Source organism: Neomonachus schauinslandi, chromosome 13, assembly GCF_002201575.2.
Source record: "Neomonachus schauinslandi chromosome 13, ASM220157v2, whole genome shotgun sequence".
Lineage (NCBI taxonomy): Eukaryota > Metazoa > Chordata > Mammalia > Carnivora > Phocidae > Neomonachus > Neomonachus schauinslandi.
The window spans coordinates 41,144,206-41,167,937 of NC_058415.1; the positions used below are offsets into that span (position 1 = coordinate 41,144,206).

The 23,732-nt window shown below is 35.7% G+C and overlaps 1 protein-coding gene across 1 annotated transcript in view; it reads left to right on the top strand.

Moving 5' to 3' along the window:
• The window catches only part of CCDC171 (coiled-coil domain containing 171), a 310,199-nt gene that overhangs the window by 47,614 nt on the left and 238,853 nt on the right, over window positions 1–23,732 (top strand). The window contains exons 6-7 of the mRNA XM_044920762.1: window positions 4,089–4,235; window positions 21,075–21,167. Coding sequence (XP_044776697.1) covers window positions 4,089–4,235; window positions 21,075–21,167 — 240 coding nt within the window. The remainder of the gene's footprint in view (window positions 1–4,088; window positions 4,236–21,074; window positions 21,168–23,732) is intronic.

The window sequence follows — 23,732 nt, forward strand, 5'->3', positions numbered from 1 at the left end:
AAATCCAGGTCTCCTACTCCTCCGCCATCTTGCTCCGCCCCCCTCTCTTTTTTTTTTTTTAAAGATTTTATTTTTTTATTTGACAGACAGAGAGAGAGAGCACACGAGCAGGGTGAAGGGCAGAGGGAGAAGCCTCCCCATAGAGTGGGGAGCCCAATGCAGGACTCCATCCTAGGACCCTGGGATCGTGACCTGAGCTGAAGGCAGACACTTAACTGACTGAGCCACCCAGGCGTCCCTTATTCTTATATATGTTTCTTTCAGGATTTTTCCCTTCCCCCTTGATTTAGATTTCATCTTTTATGTTGTTTTTCTCCCCCCAAAATATCACTTTTTCTTACGTTTAAGAGTTGGGGGCTACAAAGCTTATTAGAAGCTCTGAGTGTTTGGGTTCGCTCTTTCAACTGTGATCTTCACTGTGGGGTTACCTCGCTGGATATTTGAAAGATATGTATATAATCCTCCTATCTGCCCCAACTAACTTAAGAAGAGGTAGAGAGTAGAAAACCTTATAGAGTTGGTATCAAAACTCCAGGCCCATATTGCTTCACCAATGAACAACAACAAAAAAATCCAAGGAGCAAATAATTTCAGTTTTATATAAATTCTGCCAGAGAATGGAAAAATCTTTTTTTTTTTTTTTACAATTTATTTATTTGAGAGAGAGAGAGTGAGCACGAGCGGGAGGGGCGGAAGGAGAGGGAGAGAGAATCCCAAGCAGATCCTGCACCAAGCCTGGAGCCGACATGGGGCTGGTCCCAGGACCCCAAGACCACCACCCCAGCTGAAACCAAGAGTCAGACGCCCAACCAACTGTGCCACCCAGGTGCCCCTTAGATTGGAAAAATCTTGATAACATATCAAACTGATAAATCTTTATGCTAAATTGATAAAGATACAAGAAAAGATAATTATAGCCAATCTCACTAATGAATATACATACAAAAGAATTATATAAAATAGGGGCGCCTGGGTGGCTCAGTTGGTTAAGCGACTGCCTTCGGCTCAGGTCATGATCCTGGAGTCCCTGGATCGAGTCCCGCATCGGGCTCCCTGCTCGGCAGGGAGCCTGCTTCTCCCTCTGACCCTACGCTCTCTCTCTCTCTCTCTCATTCTCTCTGGCTCAAATAAATAAATAAAATCTTTAAAAAAAAAAAAAGAATTATATAAAATATTAGCCAACTCCATGCAGCAAAATATAAAAAGATGTAATATAAAACGCCTTTATACAATAGATGCCAAGTGAGTTTAACATTAGAAAATTAATCTGTTAATTTTAAATTAGTTTAATCCTATGTAAGTTTCTTGAATATGTAAGTAGAACTCCTAAAAAATCTATACTATCTGAGAAAGACAGTTTTTAAAATAAAAACTTTTTATATGCATATCCAAAGATATATAGTAATTGTCACATATTAGTGACTTGACCTCTGCATTAAAACTGGGATTGTTAGGTCAGAAATTTCATCTACATCTTGAAAGACTTCTATATAAAAGCCATATTACTGTAAGTAATATTTAATATAGGCCAATTATCATAAAGTTAAAATCTCACCAATGAATAGAATAAGCCCTAACTGATCCATCACTGATTTTCCTGTTGTTCCTTTTCATAGGATTAAATTGAAAGTGTCACAGAATAAAGGACATGCTCTTTGTTTAGTGTAATGGAATGATTGCATGTTGTTTTCTGTGCTGTTTGTCAATAGAATGGGAATCACAAGTCATATTTTATAAGTAAATTTCATGAGACTTCCGAATACTTCAGTTTCTTTTGCTTTATTTATTAAGTATTGTTTGAAATAATTACCATCAACTACAATACAAGCATTTTTGGTTATAGATTTTATTTTGTTTTTATTTCAGATTATTTGGTTTACATTGTGATTAACCTTGTAAATTGCTGTTTATTCATTTAAAAATATACATAGTACTTTGTGTGGATGATAGAAAGTTAGAGATGATGTGTCAGTCAAGAGGGCATATATTTTATTTTAATTTTAATTTTTTTAAAAAGATTTTATTTATTTATTTGACAGAGAGGGAGAGAGCACAAGCAGGGGAGGTGGCAGACAGAGACAGAGGGAGAAGCAGGCTCCCCGCTGAGCAGGGAGCCCGACGTGGGGCTCGATCCCAGGACCCTGGGATCAGGACCTGAGCCGGAGGCAGACGCTTGACTGACTCAGTCACCCAGGTGCCCCGAGAGGGCATATAATTTAACAGTGAATTTGAATTGATGCTGGCACTATTGAGTGCTTGAAGGAGGGGGACCTATCTTGCAGAATAAAAATAGTATCTTATCCTTGTATAGTGCTTAATGCTCTTCGAAGTACTTTCGTATATGAAGGTACTGTTACGGTGAACTTGGATGACATATGGCTATTCATAAAACCATTTATTCCTGAGTCCACACTGCCATTGAAAAACTGCGAGTGCTAAATGCTGGTTGTAGTCTGCTCTGGTGCCCAGCTTTGCTCTTAACTGTGCTAGTTTAAGGACTGAAAAATGTATGAGTAGATGCGCTTCTGTATATTAAGACGTTTCTGTTACCTGAAGAAAATCATTCTTAAGAGTTCGTGCGTAGTCAGCTACAGAGGGGTAATCTCGTGAGTGAGGGGGTGGAGAGAAGGAATCATGTGAGGTTTTGTTCTTTGTCCTTTGACTGTGGACGGTACTGCCCGGTGCTTTCCAAGTTAGAGTCCTTTACAGAGAATTGTCTTTGGTGCTTGCGACGTTCTCAGTCATATTCTGGTGATACATTTTGAGTGGCCGGCAATACTTGGAACCATTTTGGATCCCTATGCGTGTGTATGTCCCTGAATAAGATTGTGCTGGTGAAGGAAGGTGGGAAAGGAGCCTGCGTCAGAGACCTGAGTGGGAATGATGAATGTAGACACTTGACTGTGGAAAACACTTGGATGTGTGTGTTAACTTCATGTTTGAACTTTCATAACATTCAACTCTGATTTCTGAGTTTAGTTGGAAAAGGAGATTGAGAGATTTCAGTAGAAGACTACCTGATGTTATTTTTCTTTCAGTAATACAACAAAGATTTGAAAACTTGAAAACTGAAGGAAATGAAACACAGCCATCTAGTGGATGCAACTTGAAGAGCTATAACCCTAGTTAAAGTACCAAGAACTCACATAAAAACCTCTCAAGGGTCGTTATTAGGCATTCAAGATAATGACTTCCCCTCACACAAAGGAGCAATGTACATTTGTATTACAAAATATTTTAAAATTTTAATGAGAGGGGAAAACATTATATGTGGCAGTTGGACTACAGCATTATGGAAATACCCTCAGAGGTCAATTAAACTAGCATAACATTATAGTAAGCTATATACATTTTCAGCCGTAACATGTGTTAATCAGAGCTCTAAAATTGTAAAACTCCGTAATTCTTTTTAAAAAATTTTTATTTTTAAGTAATCTCTATGGTCAACTTGGGGCTCAAACTGACTACCCTGAGATCAAGAGTTTCATGCTCTACCGACTGAGCCAGCCAGGCGCTCCAAAATTGTAAAACTCCAGTAGTGCTTTCTGAATATGGGTATATTCCAAAACACTGCTGGAATATCTAGGCCTCTCTTGCTTATGAGGGCAAGTGTCTATAAATCCTTGAACAATGTGGGTTTGAACTGCACGGGTCCACTTACACGTGGATTTTTGTATCAATGAATATGTAGGAAAATGTTTTGGAGATTTTGGACAATCTGAAAAAACTTGGAGATGAACTGTGTAGCCTAGAAATACTGAAAAAATTAAGAATAAGTTAGGTATTGTAAGAATACAGTACATAATACATATAAGCATACAAAATACGGGTTAATTATCAGTAAGGCTTCCGGTCAACAGTAGGCTATTGGTAGCCAAGTTTTTGGGGAGTCAAAAGTTATATACAGATTTTTCGACTGCTCATGGGTGGGCGTCCCTAACCCTCATATTGTTCAAGAGTCAACCATATAAATGAACCTATTACTATGGTTGAAGCACAAGCTTAGTTACTCACTGTCTTCTGTGAAATACATTTTTGTGATTGTTGGCTTATAAACTTTATTGATGCAAAAATGAATTATTTTCCAGGAGCAAGATAATGCTGTACAAAATATGCACAAGAAGGTAGAAAAATTAGAAACTGAGCACATGGATTGCTCTGATCTTCTACGGCGACAAACAAGTGAACTTGAATTTAGCACTCAACGAGAAGAACGTCTTAGAAAAGAATTTGAGGTATATTTTCTCATCCTTTTAAGACATATATGTGGTCCAGTCAGTAATTTAAGGTCGGAGAAAGTTTTACTCTGCCATAAAATATAACACTAAATTTTTCAGCATTTATTTATATAGAATATCTGGTTTCTTTGAAAACTTTGTATTTGAGTAAATTATATTTTGCCCCTAATTTTTAAAATCTGTCCATTTTTAACAGTTAATTCTCATGGAATATTTGGAAAGTTTGAGGGTAATTGCTTCCGTGATAAGGCTGAGGAAGCAACACAGGAAGAATTTTGTGCACATAATATTAAATTCTAATTTTGTGGTTTGGATCATGTCCTAGCTGCATAGTTTTAGGGAATGCATTTCAGGTGAGACTTTAGATGGGAAAGAAGCATCAAGTTACAAATGAAAGTTAAATGATTTTTATGAGAGAATGATACTGATGATCACCTTAATTTTGAGAGAAATCTATTTGTTAATTCTTCTTTTTAAACTTTCCTTTTGTTTATGGGAAATTAAGTATTTCAATAGGTAAAGAAGCTTTTTTTAAACATAATTTGTAATTGTTATTAGGTAAATAAGCATTTATAAAGAGAATTCAGTGATAAAATCTTAGAGGTACTCTGGTTAAACTCATTGCTGTCATTTAACATTGTTCTGGAAATTTTAGCCAGAGAAGTATATGATGGCAGAGCAGCAATGAGTATAGTTGTTAGAAAGAAGGAGGCATGACTCTTATCATTTTCAGATGATACACTTATAACTTGAATAGTCAAGAAAATCAACTTTAAATTATTGACACTAGTAAGAACATTCGGTAAGGAGGCCAGGAAGAAAAGAATATGTAACAATTTTACTTACATTCTTACATTCCAGCAATAAGCAGAGAACAAAACATGTAAAAAATTTTCTTCACCACAGTGACAAGAATAGGAATATAATTAAATACAAACACATTAAAAAGTTATAAAATTTAACTGAGAGTCTTCAAAGAAAATGGTGAGACGTTTTGGAGACACTCAACACTAAAAAGATATGGAATCCTTCCTAGATTATATTATGGGTTAAAACAGTTCTAATAAAAAACTCAGTGGAATTATTTTGGGAATAAAGATTCAGAAATTCATGTGAAAGACTGAAGAGCTACTACACGAGAGTCTCTCAAACATTTTTAAAAAGATTTTATTTATTTGAGGGAGAGAGGGAGAGAGAGAGCCCGAGCAGGGGAAGGGGCAGAGGAAGAGGCAGAGAATCTCAAGCAGACTCTGCGCTCAGCATGGACTCTGACGTGGGGCTCCATCCCATGACCAGAGCTGAAACCCAAGAGTTCGACGCTTAACCAACTGAGCTGCCCAGGAGCCCCTAAAATATTTTGATAAGAGTAATGAGCGGAGACTTACTATATCAGAAGTTAATACCTATTATAAAGCTTTAGTAATGTATCAGTTGTGGTTTTTTGATTGTATGCAACAGAAACCAACTTTGGTTAACTTCAATAGGGAATTCATTGGAAGAATATGGGAATCACATATGCAGAATTAGGATGGAAGCTGGGGAATCAGGCTCAGAAATGAATCTCAGAACATCTCCAGAGGTCTTGGGAACAGAAATGATGGATGGAGTTAGGATGAATTGGTATCAATAATTTTCATTTTATTTGTTTACCAGTAACAGTTGGTATCATTCCTTTTGTAACTTTATTTAGGATTCAAATCCCAAAGAGAAAATATTTGATTGAAAGAGGTAGTTTGCCCCAAATAAATCGCTCAGTTCTACTAAAATTAAAGCCCCCCCCAAAAGAAATTTTTATAAAGAAAATTTGGTTTCTGGTACCAAAAGAAGGGGAAAAGAGATTGTTGAGTGGCCAAAAAGTACAGTAACTCTAAGACCAGATTTTCAATGGTACAGAATTGAAAGGCCAGTAGTAGACTTATAGAATATGTATAAAATTTAGTATATTAAGATACCATTTAAATCAGTGAGAATAGGAAAGATTATTCAATTCATGTTGAAACATGGTTAACTATTTGGGACGAAATAAAATTAGATTCCCATCTTACATCATTTTGTAAAATAAGTTCCAGTTGGATTAAAAAGAGTAAAAATATTAAAAACTGATAAAGAAGAAAAAAATTTAAGTGTTTTTTGCTCTCTGAGTGCAGTATGACATATTGTTAATCATAAAAGCAGAGGAACAAAATCAATAGATTTATAGCTTTGACTAGGAAAAATTAAAGTCATGTATAAGTAAATTCTCCACTTCAAATAAAATAAAAAGACAGATGGGAAGAATATTTACAGCAAAAGGTAAATCTATCTGTATCTCTGTATCTCTCTATCTAAATTCCCCCCACTATTTGGTAAGAAAAAGAAAATCTTTATGAAAAAAATCTACCAAGGACGTTGAAGAAGATGTGAAAGATGTTCAGATGGACAACAAACATGTGAAAAATGCTTAACCTCACTAGGATGTAAGAAAGGTTATAACACTCGTGATACTAAGACTAAAGAAAAAGCACCCAGTGTCGGTGAGGGTGATGTTAAAAGTTCCTGGGTCTTGCTGGTGAAAGTGCGAATGGATAAAGCCTTCAAGGAGCTCTGTTTGGCAAATTTATGTGGTCTTCCTCAGAAAATTATCACACCCTTTGAGGCCTCTGGCTCATGGCTCAGCAGTCACCTGGGACTTCATTGTCTTCTGTTGGCTCCTCTGTTTCCTAGGTCCCCATGTGTTTTTTACTCCAGTGGCGTATGTAGTCTTACTAGACTACATGCTAAGAAAGGGTATGCGAGACCTAAGTTTTAGCTGATCTTGCATTTCTGAGTGTGATTTTTATGAATAAAGTATTAGAGTAGATATACTTTGGCCGAATATAGGTTTTAATATATTAAAATAATATAATTTTAGGTTTAAAGTCATTTTCTCTTAGAATGTGAAGCCCTTACTTCCCTGGTTCCCAGTCTCTTCTGTTGCTGCTGAGAGGCCTGATGTTATTCTGGTTTGTGTTTCCTTGTTGGTGATCTTTCCTCCCTCATTCTTCTCATCTCTCTAAGTTTTCTTGGTCCTCTGTTTTTTCAAACTTTTTTTTTTTAAATGGAAAGCTTTAAACAAATATATTTTAAAAAGTGAACAGAATAGTATAATGAACCTAATGTACCCATCACCAGCTTCAACAATGATCTGTATGTGGCCAATATTTTACCATTTATACCCGCACTCACTTCCCTCCTCCCATATTATAGTGAAATGAATCCCAGTCACATATTATTTTAACTATAAATATTTCATTATAATTTTTTAAAAATAAGGGGTCTTTATTTAGAGTCACATTATCAATATTAAAACTAAGTTAACAGTAATTACTTAATACAATCAAATATCCAGGCTTTATTCAAATTTCAAATTGCTCCACAAATGGTATAAATGTGTGTAAGAATGCAGTTTGAGCCAGAATTCCAGTTACACATTACAATTGGTTGGTATGTTTCCCTCTCTTTTAAAGATTTTATTTATTAGAGAGAGAGTGCACGTGCGTGCATGAGCCGGGAGAGGGACAGAGGAAGAGGGAGAGAGAGAAGGAGAGAGAATCTCAAGTAGACTCCACACTGAGCTCAGAGCCCTACACAGGACTCGATCTCACAACCCTGAGATCATGACTCCAAGTTCACGACCTCAGCTGAAACCAAGAGTCTGTTGCTCAACCAACCGAGCCACCCAGTCACTCCGGTTGATACGTCTCTTAAATTTCTTTTCATCTACAGATTCTCCATCTCTGTAGCTTTCTTGTTTCCTTATATTTGTGAGGACACCAGGTTATTTGTGCTATAGAGTTCCCACTGACTCTGCAATTGCAGAACATCAAATATAAACAGTGTTTCTTAGTATAGATCTTTTTTTTATTCATGGTGACATTTTAGTTAGGAAACTCATGTCCTTCATTTTGAGGAATTCTCTTATGTTATTTCTTCATAACTTTTTCCTCGGGGCTTTTGCTGTTCTTTCTCAGGCTTTTATTATGCAAGTGTCAGATCGACTGGATTGATGGTTTACTTCTTTTACCTTTCTGTTGCCTTTCTCTTTGTCTTTTTGTTGTGGATTCTTGGGAGATTTACTTGACTTTACTTTCTAATCTTCTTATGAATATTTTCCTTTTCATTTTTAATTTCTGAGAGCTCTTGTTCTCTGTACCGTTTTTTATAGCATCCTGTTCCTATGACTACTATATTCATTTGTTTATTCAGTAAGTATTTATAGAGAGTATTAGGAACACTTTTGGGTGCTCGAAGCATTAGCAGTGAACAAAACAAAGTCTCTTCCCTCTTGAAGCTGACACTCTAGTCAGGGAGAATCACACATTAAACGACACAAAACATGATAAGCCCTGTGGAGAGTAATAAAGCAGACTAGGGTTGGGGCACCTGGATGACTCAGTTGGTTGAGCGCCTGACTCTTGGTTTCGGCTCAGGTCATGATCTCAGGGTCGTGAGATCCGAGCCCTGTGTTGGGCTCCATGCTCAGCAGAGAGTCTGCTTGAGATTCTCTCCCTCTCTCTTTGCCCCTCCTCCCCAACTCTCTCTCTCTCAAATAAATAAATCTTAAAAAAAAAAGCAGGGGAGGTGATGAGTGATGAGACAGGATGGTTACCCTTTTATGTTAGTGGTCATAGGGGACTTGATAAAAATGACCATTTGAATAGAGACCTGAAGAAAGAAAGGGTCAGCCATGTAGATATCTGGACAAAAAGCATTGTAGGTAGCAGGAATAGAAAGTGCAAAGGCCATGAGATGTGAGTGTGCTTGGAATGTTGAGGAATAGCAAGTAGGGCATTGTGACTGAAATGGAAAGGCTAGGATATACAGAACGGTAGACAGATTTTACAGTTTTGATGTAATTCCTTGTAATTCTGTAATTCCTTGTAATTTTCTGTAATTCCTTGTAAGAACTTTGGCTTTTTGTCTGAGTGAGGTGAAAGTCATTGGAAGGTTTTGAGCAGAGGCCTGACATGCTTCCTCTTTTTTGTTTTAAAAGCATCATTCTGTATACTCTTTGGAGAATAGACTGTAAGAGACCACTTAGGAGACTATTAAAAGTTACCTCAATGAGATATAGTGTTGGTGGTTGGATTTGTATGTATTTTGGAAGATAGAACCAATAGAATTTGCAGGTCAGTTGGACCTGGCTTGTGAGAAAAAAGGAGGGAGTAAATGATAATGCCAAAGATTTTGGCGTGAGCAAATGGGTGAATGGCATTGTCATTTACTCAACTGGCAAAGAATGCAAGTGGCATAGATTTGGGAGAGGTCAGGAGTTTGCTTTAAGTATGTTACATTGGCATGCCTGGTAGACATCCACGTGGAGGTGTGGAGTAGACAGTTGAATACGAGTTTGGGACTTAGGGAAGCCTTACTGTAGGATAATAGGGAATTATGGCAAATATTTCATTGCACAACTTTGAATGTTATAATCTGTAGGTCTTCTCTCTGCGTTTCTATAGTTTCTGCAAGTGCTCTGCTAATTTCGTCTTTGGTGGTTATAGCATGGAAGAAGGACATGGAGGAAGAATCTGCATATCATACCGTTCAGTATGCAGACTTCCGCCTGGTTTCAGTCTTGTGTTCCCCTCTCTGTGTATCCCTATGTGCAGCTCTGGTTCAGATTCACATCCTCCAGATAATTAACCTCCAGTTTGTGTAGTGGTTAAGAAGGGGTAGTTGTTTGGCTGCTTGGGGTGGAGGTGGGTGTCTGGAAGTTAAACGTCTCATACTGATGGTATTAAAATATCTTTATTGAGATATAATTTACATGCTATAAATCCACCCATTTATAGTGTACAATCCAGTGATTTTTAGTGTACTCATAGAGTTGTGCAGCCATCACCACAATCAATTTTAGAACGTTTTTATCACCTCAAGAAAAAGCCTCATACCCATTAGCCGTGACTCTCCTGTTCCCCCATCTCTCTCAGCCCTAAGCAACTGCTAATCTGTCTTCAGCCTCTATAGGTTTGCCTATCTTGGACATTTCCTATTAATGTAATCATGCAGCTTGTGGCCTTTTGTGATTGACTTTTTTCACTTAGCATGTTTCCAAGATTCATCCATATTGTATCAGGTATCAGGACTTCATTCCTTTTTATTACTGAATAATATTCCACGTATCATATACCACATTTTGTGTATCCATTTCTCAGTTGAAAGGCATTTGTGTTGTTTTCACTTTTTAGCTATTATGAATAATACCTCTATGAACATTTGTTTACAGGTTTTCATGTGAATATGTTTTCAGTGCTCTTGGGTCTGTACCTAGGAGTGGAATTGCTGGGTCATGTGGTAATTCTGTGTTCAGTTTCTTGAGGAACTCTCAGCACAGTGACTGCACCATTTTACATTGCACCAGCAATGTATGAGGGTTCCAGTTTCTCCAGATCCTCACCAGTACTTGTTACCATCAGTTTTTTTGATGATAGCCACCCTAGTTGGCATATAATGGTATGTCATTTTGGTCTTGGTTTGCATTTCTCTAATGACTAATGATGTTGAATACCATTTCACATGCTTACTGGCCATTTGTATGTTATTGAAGAAATATCAATTAAGATTCACTGTCCATTTTAATGGGTTATTTGTACCACATGAGTAAGATGTTAATAACAGGGGGAACTTGGTGTGGGGTGTATAGGAACTCTCAATAATAATGCCAAGCGTGAACTTGGCAAAGATAAAATGACTCACACTCTTAACATACATGGCCTAATTTTATGTAAAGTTAGAGAAAAAATAAAAAATTAGATTATATTCTACATAATATTTTTAGCTTATTTATCACTTTGTGATGAACATTTTTCAGGCAAATAAATTCAGGAATGTATCAATACTTAAAAATATTATGTGGTGGCGTGCCTGGACTCTTGATTTCAGCTCAGGTCATGTTCTCAGCGTCTTGAGATTGAGCCCTGCGTCAGGCTCTGCTCTGGACATGGAGCCTGTAGGCTCTGAGATTCCCTCTCCCTCTCCGTCTGCCCCTCCTCTGCTCATGCACACACAAGAGCACATGTACTCTCTTTCAAAAAAAAAAATGTGGTATATGGATGGCCCATTAAAAGATTAGAATAAAGTCTGAATATACTTAGAATTAGAAAACTCATTTAGGAGTCACTTTTAGGATGCTATATAACCCTATGATCATCACTGAAAACATTTTTTTTTTTTTAAGATTTTATTTATTTATTTGACAGAGAGAGACACAGCGAGAGAGGGAACACAAGCAGGGGGAGTGGGAGAGGGAGAAGCAGGCTTCCCGCTGAGCAGGGAGCCCGATGCGGGGCTCGATTTCCTTTTTGTTGATAAAATTCTTATTAAGCTGGTTTTGACTGAGTTGAGGAAATGTCTAATGTCTAAACTTTAGGATTTATTTTTGGATAACTCAGTATTGATTTTTTTTTCCTTGTAAAATACTTACTTGCCCCAATTTCTTTTTTATTGATTGATGTTATAAACGTAAAATTGTTTTAGACTAGTTTTACTTTGTGGTTTTTCTTAGTACTCTGTAATTACTTTTGGTAATACCAGGTCTCTGCTTTTGGAGAATTTGAAGCTTTGAAGAGTAGTCCAGATAGTCTCAATTTCTATTCTATTTATAAGAATTTTATAAGTGGACTAGTATAGTCCTCTGACTCATCTAAAATTCTCCATATTTAAACACCTTTCAAAATTTTGCTTTATGGGATACCTGGGTGGCTCAGTCGGTTAAGCATCTGCTTTCGGCTCAGGTCATGATCCCAGAGTCCTGGGATCAAGTTCCGCATCAGGCTCCTTGCTCAGTAGGGGGTCTGCTTCTCCCTCTGCTTGCTGCTCCTACTGGTTGTGCTCTTTCTCTGACAAATAAATAAAATCTTAAAAAAACTTTTTGCTTTATATTTAAGTGAACATACCTTGTCTTGGCTCTTGGCCAGATGATGACATAATGAAGGAGAAGTTAAATTTCTAGAGAGATTTCATGCTAGTTTTACATTAACTATTAGTAAATCTAGGGACTTAAGTAACTGTCAGCGGCATTTTTTAAAAAAAGGATTACCATGAGATACATGAAATATAAGGATTAATATAAAATAAATGGGATAATAATGTTAATAAAGATAATAGAGGAAAACTGTTAATGTTTTAATTTAATAGAACACATTATTTAATGTCAGTAATATCAGAATAAAGTTACTAATATAATAGACATGTAGCCCAATCAATGTTTTAAATTTTTTTTTTTTTTAAGATTTTATTTATTTGCGAGAGAGAGAACGAGAGACAGAGAGCATGAGAGGGAGTGAGAGGGAGGAGGGTCAGAGGGAGAAGCAGACTCCCTGCCGAGCAGGGAGCCCGATGTGGGACTCGATCCCGGGATTCCAGGATCATGACCTGAGCCGAAGGCAGTTGCTTAACCAACTGAGCCACCCAGGCACCCTGTTTTAAATTTTAATGAAGATTTTTAACAGTTGCATTTCATGAAACAGTGATTTCTTAATGTTCCTGGACCAAAGCTGTATATATATATACATATATATATATATATGTATATATATATATATATAAGATTTGTATTTTCAAAAAATCTGATAAACTATATACCATTGTGTGGCTTAATCATCTTAACATGGATCAATGGTTTCTTAGGTTTAAAAAAAGAAAGTGAACTCCCAATCCAATTTTATAAATGTGGTGCTGGATACCACAGAACCAAGGGAAAAGTGAACTGGAAAAAGAAATATCTGTGGCTTTTATAAACCTCTTTACAACTAGGGGAGTTTGTTTTTTTTTATCATGGGAAATAAACTTAACTCAATAAGAAAAGAGAAAAGAGAAGATGCAAACCTAATAGTAAGAGAACTGAGAAATCTCGCGAAGATTACAGTGGAGAGAGAACTGCCTGCAAATAAATTCCGAATTGCTTCTGTCAGTCATGTTCTGTATTACAGTAATGGAAAGCAGGGTAGAGTGTAGCTTTTTCCTCTCTACGTAGACTATACTCAAGTGAGAAGGAAAAGAAAAATGGCTCTCACCTTTCCTATTGTCTGTGAAGCCAACCTCATCTGATTTCACTTGTTAAAGTGTTTGTAGGAACTTTTTTTCAATGTGTTTGTAGGAATTATTTTTCAACACCTACTTGTGTTGATTACTACTTACCAAGTGGGTAAATGATGAAATCACCTGGGTTATATAATTGTGCTTAGGAGTATTACACATTTTTGTATTTCTGTTCATAACGGACTTTAAAATAGGGAGTTAATTAAAAAATTAGTTAAATATTGAAGTTTTTGTTGCCAGGAGAGGTAAAAATGATTTTTAGAGATGCTAAATTAATTTATGATGAGAATTTGTGTCTGAAATTCTGAAATTTCCTATTTTCATTTTCTGTGGTTTCTTTTATTATACCCAACAGTAACAAAAGCTCTTTTTTATTCATTAAACTGTTTTATAATCTGAGTGATAGACTTCATTATGCATTCCTGGTGAATAAAAATTTGCTGTATTCCCAGTTTATACCTGTAGTCAGGTTGCTTCATAGGTCTGTTCTGAGACTGTTAAGGCCCTGATTGTTGCTGCCCTCAATGACTAGCTTTGAGGTTTAACTGCACAGTTAACCACAAGCCAAGATGATGGGCATGGACCGCTCTAAATATTGGTACATTTGGCTATTTTTTGAAACTACTGTGTAATTTTATTTATTTTTAAATTAAATTAATTTAAGTAATCTCTACATCCAACGTGGGGCTTGAACTCACAATCCTAAGATCAAGAGTTGCATGCTCTACTGACTGAGCCCAGCCAGCTACCCCCAGGATAATAAATAATAAAGGACTCATATACAGTCTTTCAATATATGACTCAATTTAAGTGATGTGATATTATGGTGCTTCTGTTGTTCAGACACTTGTCAAATACTTAGAGACTTTGACTCTTTAAGATTTTTTTTTAAGGAATAAAAAATACTATGAGATTTTCACTTCAAAGTCTTGAAGTACAATAGCTACTCTTTATTACCCCCATACAGGTAGGAATAAGTATTATAGTTAATTGTTAACAAACATATAATAAATTATTTACAGTCACTAAACTATAACAAAATAATAGTTACTACTAAAATAATGATTAATCAGTCTGTGATGATTCAGTTCCTTAGAATTATATTTCTGAAGATGGATTATTACTGTATTGGTTACTGTGAAAGTGTCCATAGATGGGAAATATCAGGTGATAAAATCTGGAAAAACAGTTAAATAAACAGCCACTTTCTATTTATACAGCTGTTGACATTCTGGGGTAAACTTTGCACAACTGTTTTGGGAACACTGCTGTGTAACATATTACTGAGAAATCTCTAGGATGCACTTTTGTGACAGTTCCTCCCTGTTTTTCTTGTCCATTTTAGTGGACTAAATTTTGTGTATCCAAGTTTTGCTGCTTGACTAATTCCTTTAAGTTCACTTATATCCTCGGAGCTAGATCTATTCTATTTTGAGGAGGAAGTAATGTAGTTGGAGGTGTTTTTTGGCCCAGTCCTTCAGCAGTGTACACATCTGTTTTCATAACTTTTGTGAAACTTTTGGAACAGGCCCATGGAGGCCACGGGAGCAGATGTGGTGTGGAGAACAAATGTGGTCTGGATATGTTTGGCTAGTTCTGCTGCTGAATTGGAGTTGGCAGCTCATACCCTGTGTTGTGATGAAATAACATGTAACAAAGGGAGGAACAGGAGACATCCTTCCCTGTTTTACCCTCTTCACAGACAAATGCCCCCTTTTCTTAAGTGGAGTAGATTATCTAATTGGGCTTAACGTGATTTAATGAGATACTAATCGTAAAATAAAAAAATAGTCATGATGAACATGTAGTATTTACTGAAATAAAAATCCCATGGTGGTATTTTGCAGTAGGAAAGGGCATGAAAATCAGCTAATAAATGACAAAATACGTGCTCATTTTGTGTTATACAAAGAACTCCTTTGTTCATAATGTTGGGAACAAACAGAGTAGAGTGTAATAGCTGTATTCTAGGCAAACCTGTATATACTTAAATTGACTTGTGGTATATATGAATGTGTGTTGGATTGTGTATTTTAACCTGAATCCCATTATGATTTCTGCCCTTGCGTTGTTGATGACATTAGGACTGGATACTAATGAGACAGTTTATGATTGTACTGGTTCTCTTAGGCAGTATTGGAAAAAAATTTTTTTGTGAACAGCACATTGATGTTCCTTTAGCACCCTCTGCTGGATATAAGAATTAATTCACCAGACTCGAAGATTAAAAAAATATTTATTAGGAGGGCTTTAATTTAATTATGTCTATCAACAAAGCCTACTCTTGAGTTTGTTTAAAGATTTGAAGATTTTGTTGTTGTTGTTGTCCTTACTGATGAATCAATAGTTTTAGTAGTAACAGTTTATAAAGTTGTTTTCTTCTGGACATTTCAGTCAAAGCAGGAAGGTATGAAAATAAAGATGTAATCTCTGGTCTAGGGCAGGAATAACAGAACCTATTCTTGACTTTTGGAGTGAAAATCAGATAATTAATTAATATGACATAACGTACACATAAGAAATGAAAAGACTTCAATTGTTGAATCTTTTATGATGGAATGACTGAATATTCTGTGTTTTAATAAAATGTAAGACTATTATTTTGATAAGAGAAGCTTTATGCATATGCTTTTTGGAATCTGAAAAGAAAATGAACATTAGACTGGTTTCTTCCCTCTGTCTTTCTTAACTTTTTGCTAGTTCTAGTTTTTTATTCTCAATGCCTATAGGCTATTTTCTTGTCACTGGTTAGACTTCTGACTTACAGAATCTAAGACGAGCATACTGAGAAGTCATTTTTAATTTTTTGAGGCCAGGAACTTCATTTTTTAGGGTTTACATTTAAAAATTTTGTTTTAAACTAGTATTGGGCTTACCTAGAGTAGTGCTCATTTTAATCTGGCTAAACATAATAATTTTTCTGCTGTAATAGGTACCATGCTTTAGACCTAATATCAGTGGGGATCCCTTGTTCTAAGGACTCAAAGTCAGCATTTAGAGGGAACTTTTTTTCGGAAATCAAGAAGCTTGACTTAGGTGGCTGTCACTTCTTTGACATTGTGGTTCTTACCCTCAGGATTCTTTTATCTTTTATTGAGATATATTTCACATATCATAACATTCATCCTTTTAAAGTATACAATTCAGTGGTTTTTACTATATTCACAGAGTTGTGCAACCATTACCACTATCTAATTCCAGAACATTCTCATCACCCCAGTAAGAAACTTCATGTCTGTTAGCAGTCACTGCCCATTCCTCCCTCCCACCCTAGCTGCTGGCAACCACTAACACACTTTCTATCCCTATGGATTTGCCTGTTCTGGACATTTCATATAAATGTCGTCTTTTGCGTCTAGTTTCTTTCACTTAACATATATTTTCAAGGTTCATCTATGTCATAGCATGTATTGGTACTTAATTTTTTTTTTTTGGCTGAATAACATTCCATTGTAGGGATATACCATATTTTGTTCAGTTGATGGACATTTAGGTTGTTTCTACCTTTTGGCTATTTTGAAAAATGCTGATATGAACATTTGTGTATAAGTCTTTGTTTGAACATTTTTATTTCTCTGGAGTATATATCCAGGAGTGGAAATGCTGGATCATATGGTAACTCTGTTTAATTTTATTTATTTTATTTAAAAAAAATATTTTATTTATTTGAGAGAGAGCGAGAGAGATTGAGTGAGTGAGGGGAGGGGCAGAGGGAGAAGCAGACGCTTAACTGACTGAGCCACCCAGGCTCTCCTACTCATTTTTTAAAGAATTGAATTGTTTATCTTTTTATTGTAAGAGTTCTTCGTATATTTTGCATACTAGACTCTTATCAGATACATGATTATCTTCTCCTGTCCTCTAGGTTGCCTTTCACTTTCTGATAAAGTTCTCTGATGCTCAAGATTTAAAATTTTGATGAAGTCTAGTTTATCTATTTTTTTTTCTTTTGTGGCTCATGCTTTTGGGTGTCATATTTCAGAATCTGTTGCCAAATCATGAGCTCATTCTATGTTTTCTTCTAAGAGTTTTATGGTTTTAGTTTTTATATTTGGCCATTGATCCTTTTTAATTCATTTTTATATATGATGTGAGGTAGGGATCCAAATTGATTTTTTTGCATGCGTATATCTCATTGTCTCAGCACTGCTTAATGAAAAAATGATTCTTTCTCATTGAATGGTCTTGGCTCTCTTGTCAAAAATCAATTGACCATTGATACATGGGTTTATTTCTGGACTCTCACTTCTTTTCTATGGATCTGTATGTCTGTCCTTATGCCAGTTCCACAGCGTTTTGATCACTATAGCTTTGTAGTCGTACTGAAATCAGGAAATGTGAGTCTTCCAACTTTGGTCTTCCTTTTCAAGATTGTCATGTTAACTTTTTGAGAAGCGCTTTAGTAAAATTGTTTGGCTTTAATCCTGTGTTTTTCACACACTTACAATGATGAAATTGCTTTTTCATATAACAGCTAATTACATCCCATGGGACTAATATTTGGTGTGAAACATGTTTTGAGAAAGGTGGTAGTGAGTATGAAGGGAATATTTGCTTCAATTATCTTAATATTTCAACAATATAGGTAGGAATTGGTTGATTTAAACTCCCACCTTCCCACTGACTTTTTCTGCTTAGGTATGAACGGCTTAATTCATTCTAGTGATTTTTTGTCATCAAAATATAATTTTGTTAGGTAAATAATGATACCAGCACCATACTTTCCCACCATACTTCCTTTGCTTTGGTTTCTATTTAAAAATTTTTTCAATATGGAAAATTTTAATTATGCATGAAAGTAGAGAGAATACTAAAATGAACCTCATGTGCCTGTCACTCAGCTTTAACAATGATCAACTAAAGGCCAGTATTATTTCATGAATATCAACTTCCTCTTGTAACTCCCAGCTTGATTATTTGAAAGCAAATCCAGACATCATATAATTTCATCCATGAGCTCTTTAAGAATATATTTCAAAAAGATAGGAGTTTAAAAAAATACCAATTATTAAACTTTTTTAAAGTAAGCTCTACACCCAATGTGGGGCTTGAACTCATAACCCTGAGATCAAGAGTTGTATAATCTACCAACTGAGCCAGCCAAGCACCTCAATACCAATTATAACTACACCTAAAAAAATAATAAATAACTCCTTAGTTTTATATTTTTCATTTCCAGTTTTTTTGAATCTCAAGTCTTGAGCTATCAGACTAAATTATGAATATTTACCAGTTTTGTCTTTCAGTGGAATGCCTGTTATTTCAAAATACTCTAGTAGTATAGGATATAAATGTCAGATTTTACCTTTATAGGTATTATACTCTACTAACTTAAAAAATCATTTTATTGTTTTGGGTTTAAATTATCTTTAGACCCAAAAGATCACATTTGGACTTATTGCTTTGTCTGCCTTCTAGAAAAAAAGTCTTTCCTAGTAACTCATTAAGAGAGTTAACTCATTAAGAAATATTATCGACAGGGTTGCAGAATCTAAGTAAAGCAAATAAGTCAGTGTAAAAAAATATTTTGTGAGTTTCGTATCTGTGAAACACAGAGTGATTGAATCCCGAAGCAGAATTGCTTCTTGATTATGAAGGCCATTAGTAGCAAGAGGTATCTACAAAGGCCTCTAGAGAAGAAGGAATATTTGTGTTTATACTCTACTCTATAATAAGATATTACAGGAATCTCCTTCGCTCAAAGAAAAGTGTAGTCATTTATTATTCACAGACGGCTTGTTTGTGAATTATCCAGTTTTTACTTATGCTCCTTCTTGCTGAGATTCTGTAAAAAAAAAAAAATTGTGGAAGGAAAGAGGAAAAACTAATTAATCAAGTTGTGTATTTAAAAAAAACTTCAGCTTAGGCTAAATGATAAAGTAAAGATAATTAATAGAAACATTTCTTGTCCAGAAGTTACTCGAAAAGGAAATCTAATTAGTAATTCCTTACTCTGTCATTGTTGAACCATCTTTATTTGACAGGTAGGACTCTAGGCATGGCTTTGCTACTGTTATCCTGAGACATCTGCAGTGGGGGTCCCTGTAGCACTGCTTGCCCAGCCCCCAACAGGCTTTTGGTCATGACCAGTTCCCTCTTTGGGACTAGGAATCCAGTGCTTCCCAGGCTTGCATTTTCTCAACAGAATTGGCATTCAGAAATAAGGCTCCTGACTTCTGATTCTGGCCAGAAGTTTACGCTTGCCTAAAAATTGATAAAGTAGACTTCATCATAATGAAAACTTTTGCTTTGTGAAAGACATTGTTAACAGTATGAAGATACAAAAAGCTGTTGGCTTGGAGTAAATACTTGCAAATCACATATCCAGTAAATGACTTGCATGCAGATTATATAAACTCAAAACTCAATAATAAGAAAACAAACAACCCAGTTAAAAAATGGGGCAAAGATCTGAACAATACTTCGCCAAAGAAGATATACAGATGGTAAATAAATATATGAGAAGATGCTCAATGTCATTAGGGAAATGCAAATTGAAACTGAAATGGAATGCCATGACATGCCTGTTTGAATGTCTTAAGCCCCCTCCTCCCCCTAAATGAAAAAGCAAAAATTGACCATGCCAAGTGTTGGTGAGGTTGTATAAAATTATAAGCAATTTGGAAAAGTTTGGGAGTTTCATAAAACATTAAACATACACCCACCATGTGACCCCATCATTCTTCCCTTCGCTTTTTACCTCCGAGAAATCAAAGTGTTTGCCCATGGAAACACTTGTACACAAAGGCTCGTAGCAGTTTCATTTGTAATAGCACAAACTGGAAACAACTCAAATGTACATCAACTGGTGAACAGATAAATCGGTGTGGTGTATCAACACAGTGGAACTCTTTAACGATAAAAAGGAATAAACTATTGATAAATGCAACCACATGGTGAATCTCAAAATAGTTATGCTGGGAGAAAGAAGCCAGGCAATAAAGAGTACATGCTGTATGACTCAATTTATATGAAATTCTGGAAAATACAAAGTGATCGATAGTGACAAAAAACAGATCAGTGGTTACTTGGGGGTGGGGGTAGGGTGGTGAGGGCTGGATGAAGAAGTTACCAAGAGATATAAGGAATCTTTTAAGGGTCACAGAGGTATTTCTTATCTTCATTATGGCACTGATTTCATGGGTGTATATATATATACTTATCAAATTACACACTTTTAAATATGTGCAGTTTATTATATATAGATTATACATCAATAAAAAAGAAAAAAAAGGCAAGGTCTGGAGCATTCTTCCTGAGCATGATTTTCACATGATTTTTTAACATGACTTTTACACTCTTGCAAAAGCAGAAAAAAACGAGGCTATAGTAATCTAAAGTGTGATCCATATTCACGTTTTTTAAAAGTTTTAAATTTTAATTCCAGTATAGTTTACATACAGTGCTATATTAGTTTCAGGTGTACAATGTTGTGATTCAACAGTTCTATACACTACTCAGTGCTCATCATGATGGAGTATACTCTTACTCCCCATCACCTATTTCACCCATCCCCCACCCACCTCCCGTCTGGTCACCATCAGTTTGTTCTCTATAGTTAAGTCTGTTTTTTGTCTTGTCTCTCTCTCTTTTTTCCTTTGTTCCTTTGTTTTGTTTCTTAAATTCCATATATGAGTGAAATCATATGGTATTTGTCTTTTTGTAAGTGACCGATTTTGCTTAGCATTATACTCTCTAGCTCCATCCCTGTTGTTCCAAAGATCCATATCTACTTTAAATGCCAACGTTTGTGAGTTTAAACTTTTAATTTGTTTTCAGGCAACTACTCTAAGAGTGAGGAAATTAGAAGAAAATATTGAAGCAGAGAGAGCCGCACATTTGGAATCAAAATTTAATTCTGAAATTATTCAGGTAAAACGTAAACAAAAATTTTTTTGTATGGATTTTATTAAGTTGGGAAAAGCAGCATTCTGTTCAGAGAAGTAAGGTTTACATTTAGAATGGGTAGCATAGGGGCACCTGGGTGGCTCGGTCAGTCAAGGCCCTGACTCTTGGTTTCGGCTCAGGTCATGATCTCAAGGTCGTGGGATCGAGCCCCGCGACGGGTTCCGAGCTCAGTGCAGAGTCTGCTTAGGATTCTCTCCCTCTCCCTTTGCCTCTCCCCCATGCTCTCTCTCTCTCAAATAAATAAATAAATAAAATAAAATAAAAACCCGTAGCATATTATTAAGACACCCATTACTCTATTTGCTACCAGGATATAGTTGAGGATGGTTTTGTTAGAGAAGGGTTTGACACACTACAGCCCACAGGCCGTATCTCACCCACCACCTGTTCAAGGGAGGCTTTGTCTTGTCCGTGGGGGTTTTGTGCTGCAGAGGCAAAGGGGGATGGTTATGACAGAGACATTATGGCCTGCAAAGTCCAAAATATTTGTCATCTGGCCCCTTATAGAAAGATTTGCTGATCAGAGTGTTCTTTTCATCAACAGCCATGGGATGAATTTCTTTTTGAAAACATTTAAAAAATATGCACCTTCATTTATTGAGTATATATCCTGTGCACATTGCTTATCACTTGTATTAATAACCGAAGGTATAAAGGCGAAGAAACTACTCTTGGAACTTACTTCCATTATCAGAAATACTGTATATTTATCTGCATCTATATAGATATACAGATAAATGTATGGATAGAAATATAAAATACTAAAATACTATGAGAGCATAATAAAGATTAAATCTGGAGGGGAATTAATTGAAGTCATCCTAAGGAAAGTGTCCTCCACGTGTTAGAGAATCACAGGTAATTTCTCGGGGAAGTGAAGGCATTCCAACTGGGAGTTGGCAAACTACTGCCCACGGACCACGTCTGGCCCATGGCCAAGTTGTGTATAAAGTTTCATATAAAGTTCCAGAAATCTAAGTTCTTTAATTTACTTTTTTTTAAAGTAGGCTCCACACCCAGCATGGGGCTTGAACTCAGAACCCTGAGATCAAGAGTCACAAGCCCTACTGACTGAGCCAGGCGCCCCTCAGTTCCTTAATTTAATTCAGATTTTTTTTTTAAGACTTAGACTTTTCCCTTACATTAAATTTTAATTAATACAACTTGCAAAAATTTTACGTTCTTGTTTAAACAGGTCTTAATATAGGATGCAACTAAACTTATAAGAATTTTATAATAAAAAATTTTAAAACTTTTATCTTTAATGAAATGCCCCCTTTACCTGCAAAATTCTCAGATCCACGTATTTGAGTGTGTTTGTATTTTAAGCAAACTTGTGCAAGTTACGCTTGGAGCCCAATGCGGGGCTTGAACTCACGACCCCGAGATCAAGACCAGAGCTGAGATCAAGAGTCGGACACTTCACCGACTGAGACACCCAGGTGCCCCTAAGCTTTTTTTTTTTTAAATGATTGAATCACCCCAAATGGCATCAATAAGCAATAAGGCAAAAGTTTTAAGTTTATGAAAGAAGTATAATTCAAAATTAAGTTTTTCATTGTAGTTATAATTTATACCTGGGGATATATAGTTAATAGCTACAAAAATAAATATTGTTACATGTATTTTTTTACTCATATAGTTTAAACTAATATTTGAGGGGTGCCTGGCTGGCTCAGTCTTTAAGTGTCTGCCTTCGGCTGAGGTCATGATCCCAGGGTCCTGGGAACGAGTCCCACATCGGGCTCCCTGCCCCTCAGGAAGCCTGCTTCTCCCTCTCCCACTCCCCCTGCTTGTGTTCCCTCTCTTGCTGTGTCTCTGTCAAATAAATAAATAAAATCTTTAAAAAAATAAATAAAAAGTAAAATTAATATTTGATATTTAACTTCGTGGTATGACTCAGAAAAAAAGCCAAAGTTTATATTTGAACCATATATCTATAAATATTGACAAGTATTTTCAACGAGGTACATCTAGTTAAATTCAGTTTCAGATTAGTTTAAAAGCAAATGAGACTACTAAGTAGTTGTAATTAATCACCATCTTATCATAAACTGTAGTTAAATGTATGTTTGAAGTATTCTGTTGTTAAATTTGGTCTTATAAAAATGGGAAAGTAGAATCAGAGAGTTGACTCAGAGTTATTAATTTGAAGCCTATTTCTCTTTCAGTTGGATTGATTTATCATTTGTGATTGAGTGTGCTTATTTTCTGAAAGAAGATAGCGATGCAGACAGAAGAAAATGTTTCCTAGATTTATTATTTTACCTGTCAACATTGGTTTTAGACAAAATAGCAAAGAAAAATAAAGTTTAAAAGACCAAATTTGAAAATTTACCAAGCTGTATCTCCAGATCTATTCTATGTCCTTACTTTAGTGTAAGAATGTTTTGATTATTCCAAAATATTTTTGAATAATTACAAATAATAATTCTGGTGCTTATTATTTATATAGGTTAATTTACAAAACATTTTCATGTTGTCCTTTTCTTGATGATTTCATCTTTCTTACCTCGAATTGTCTTTTGC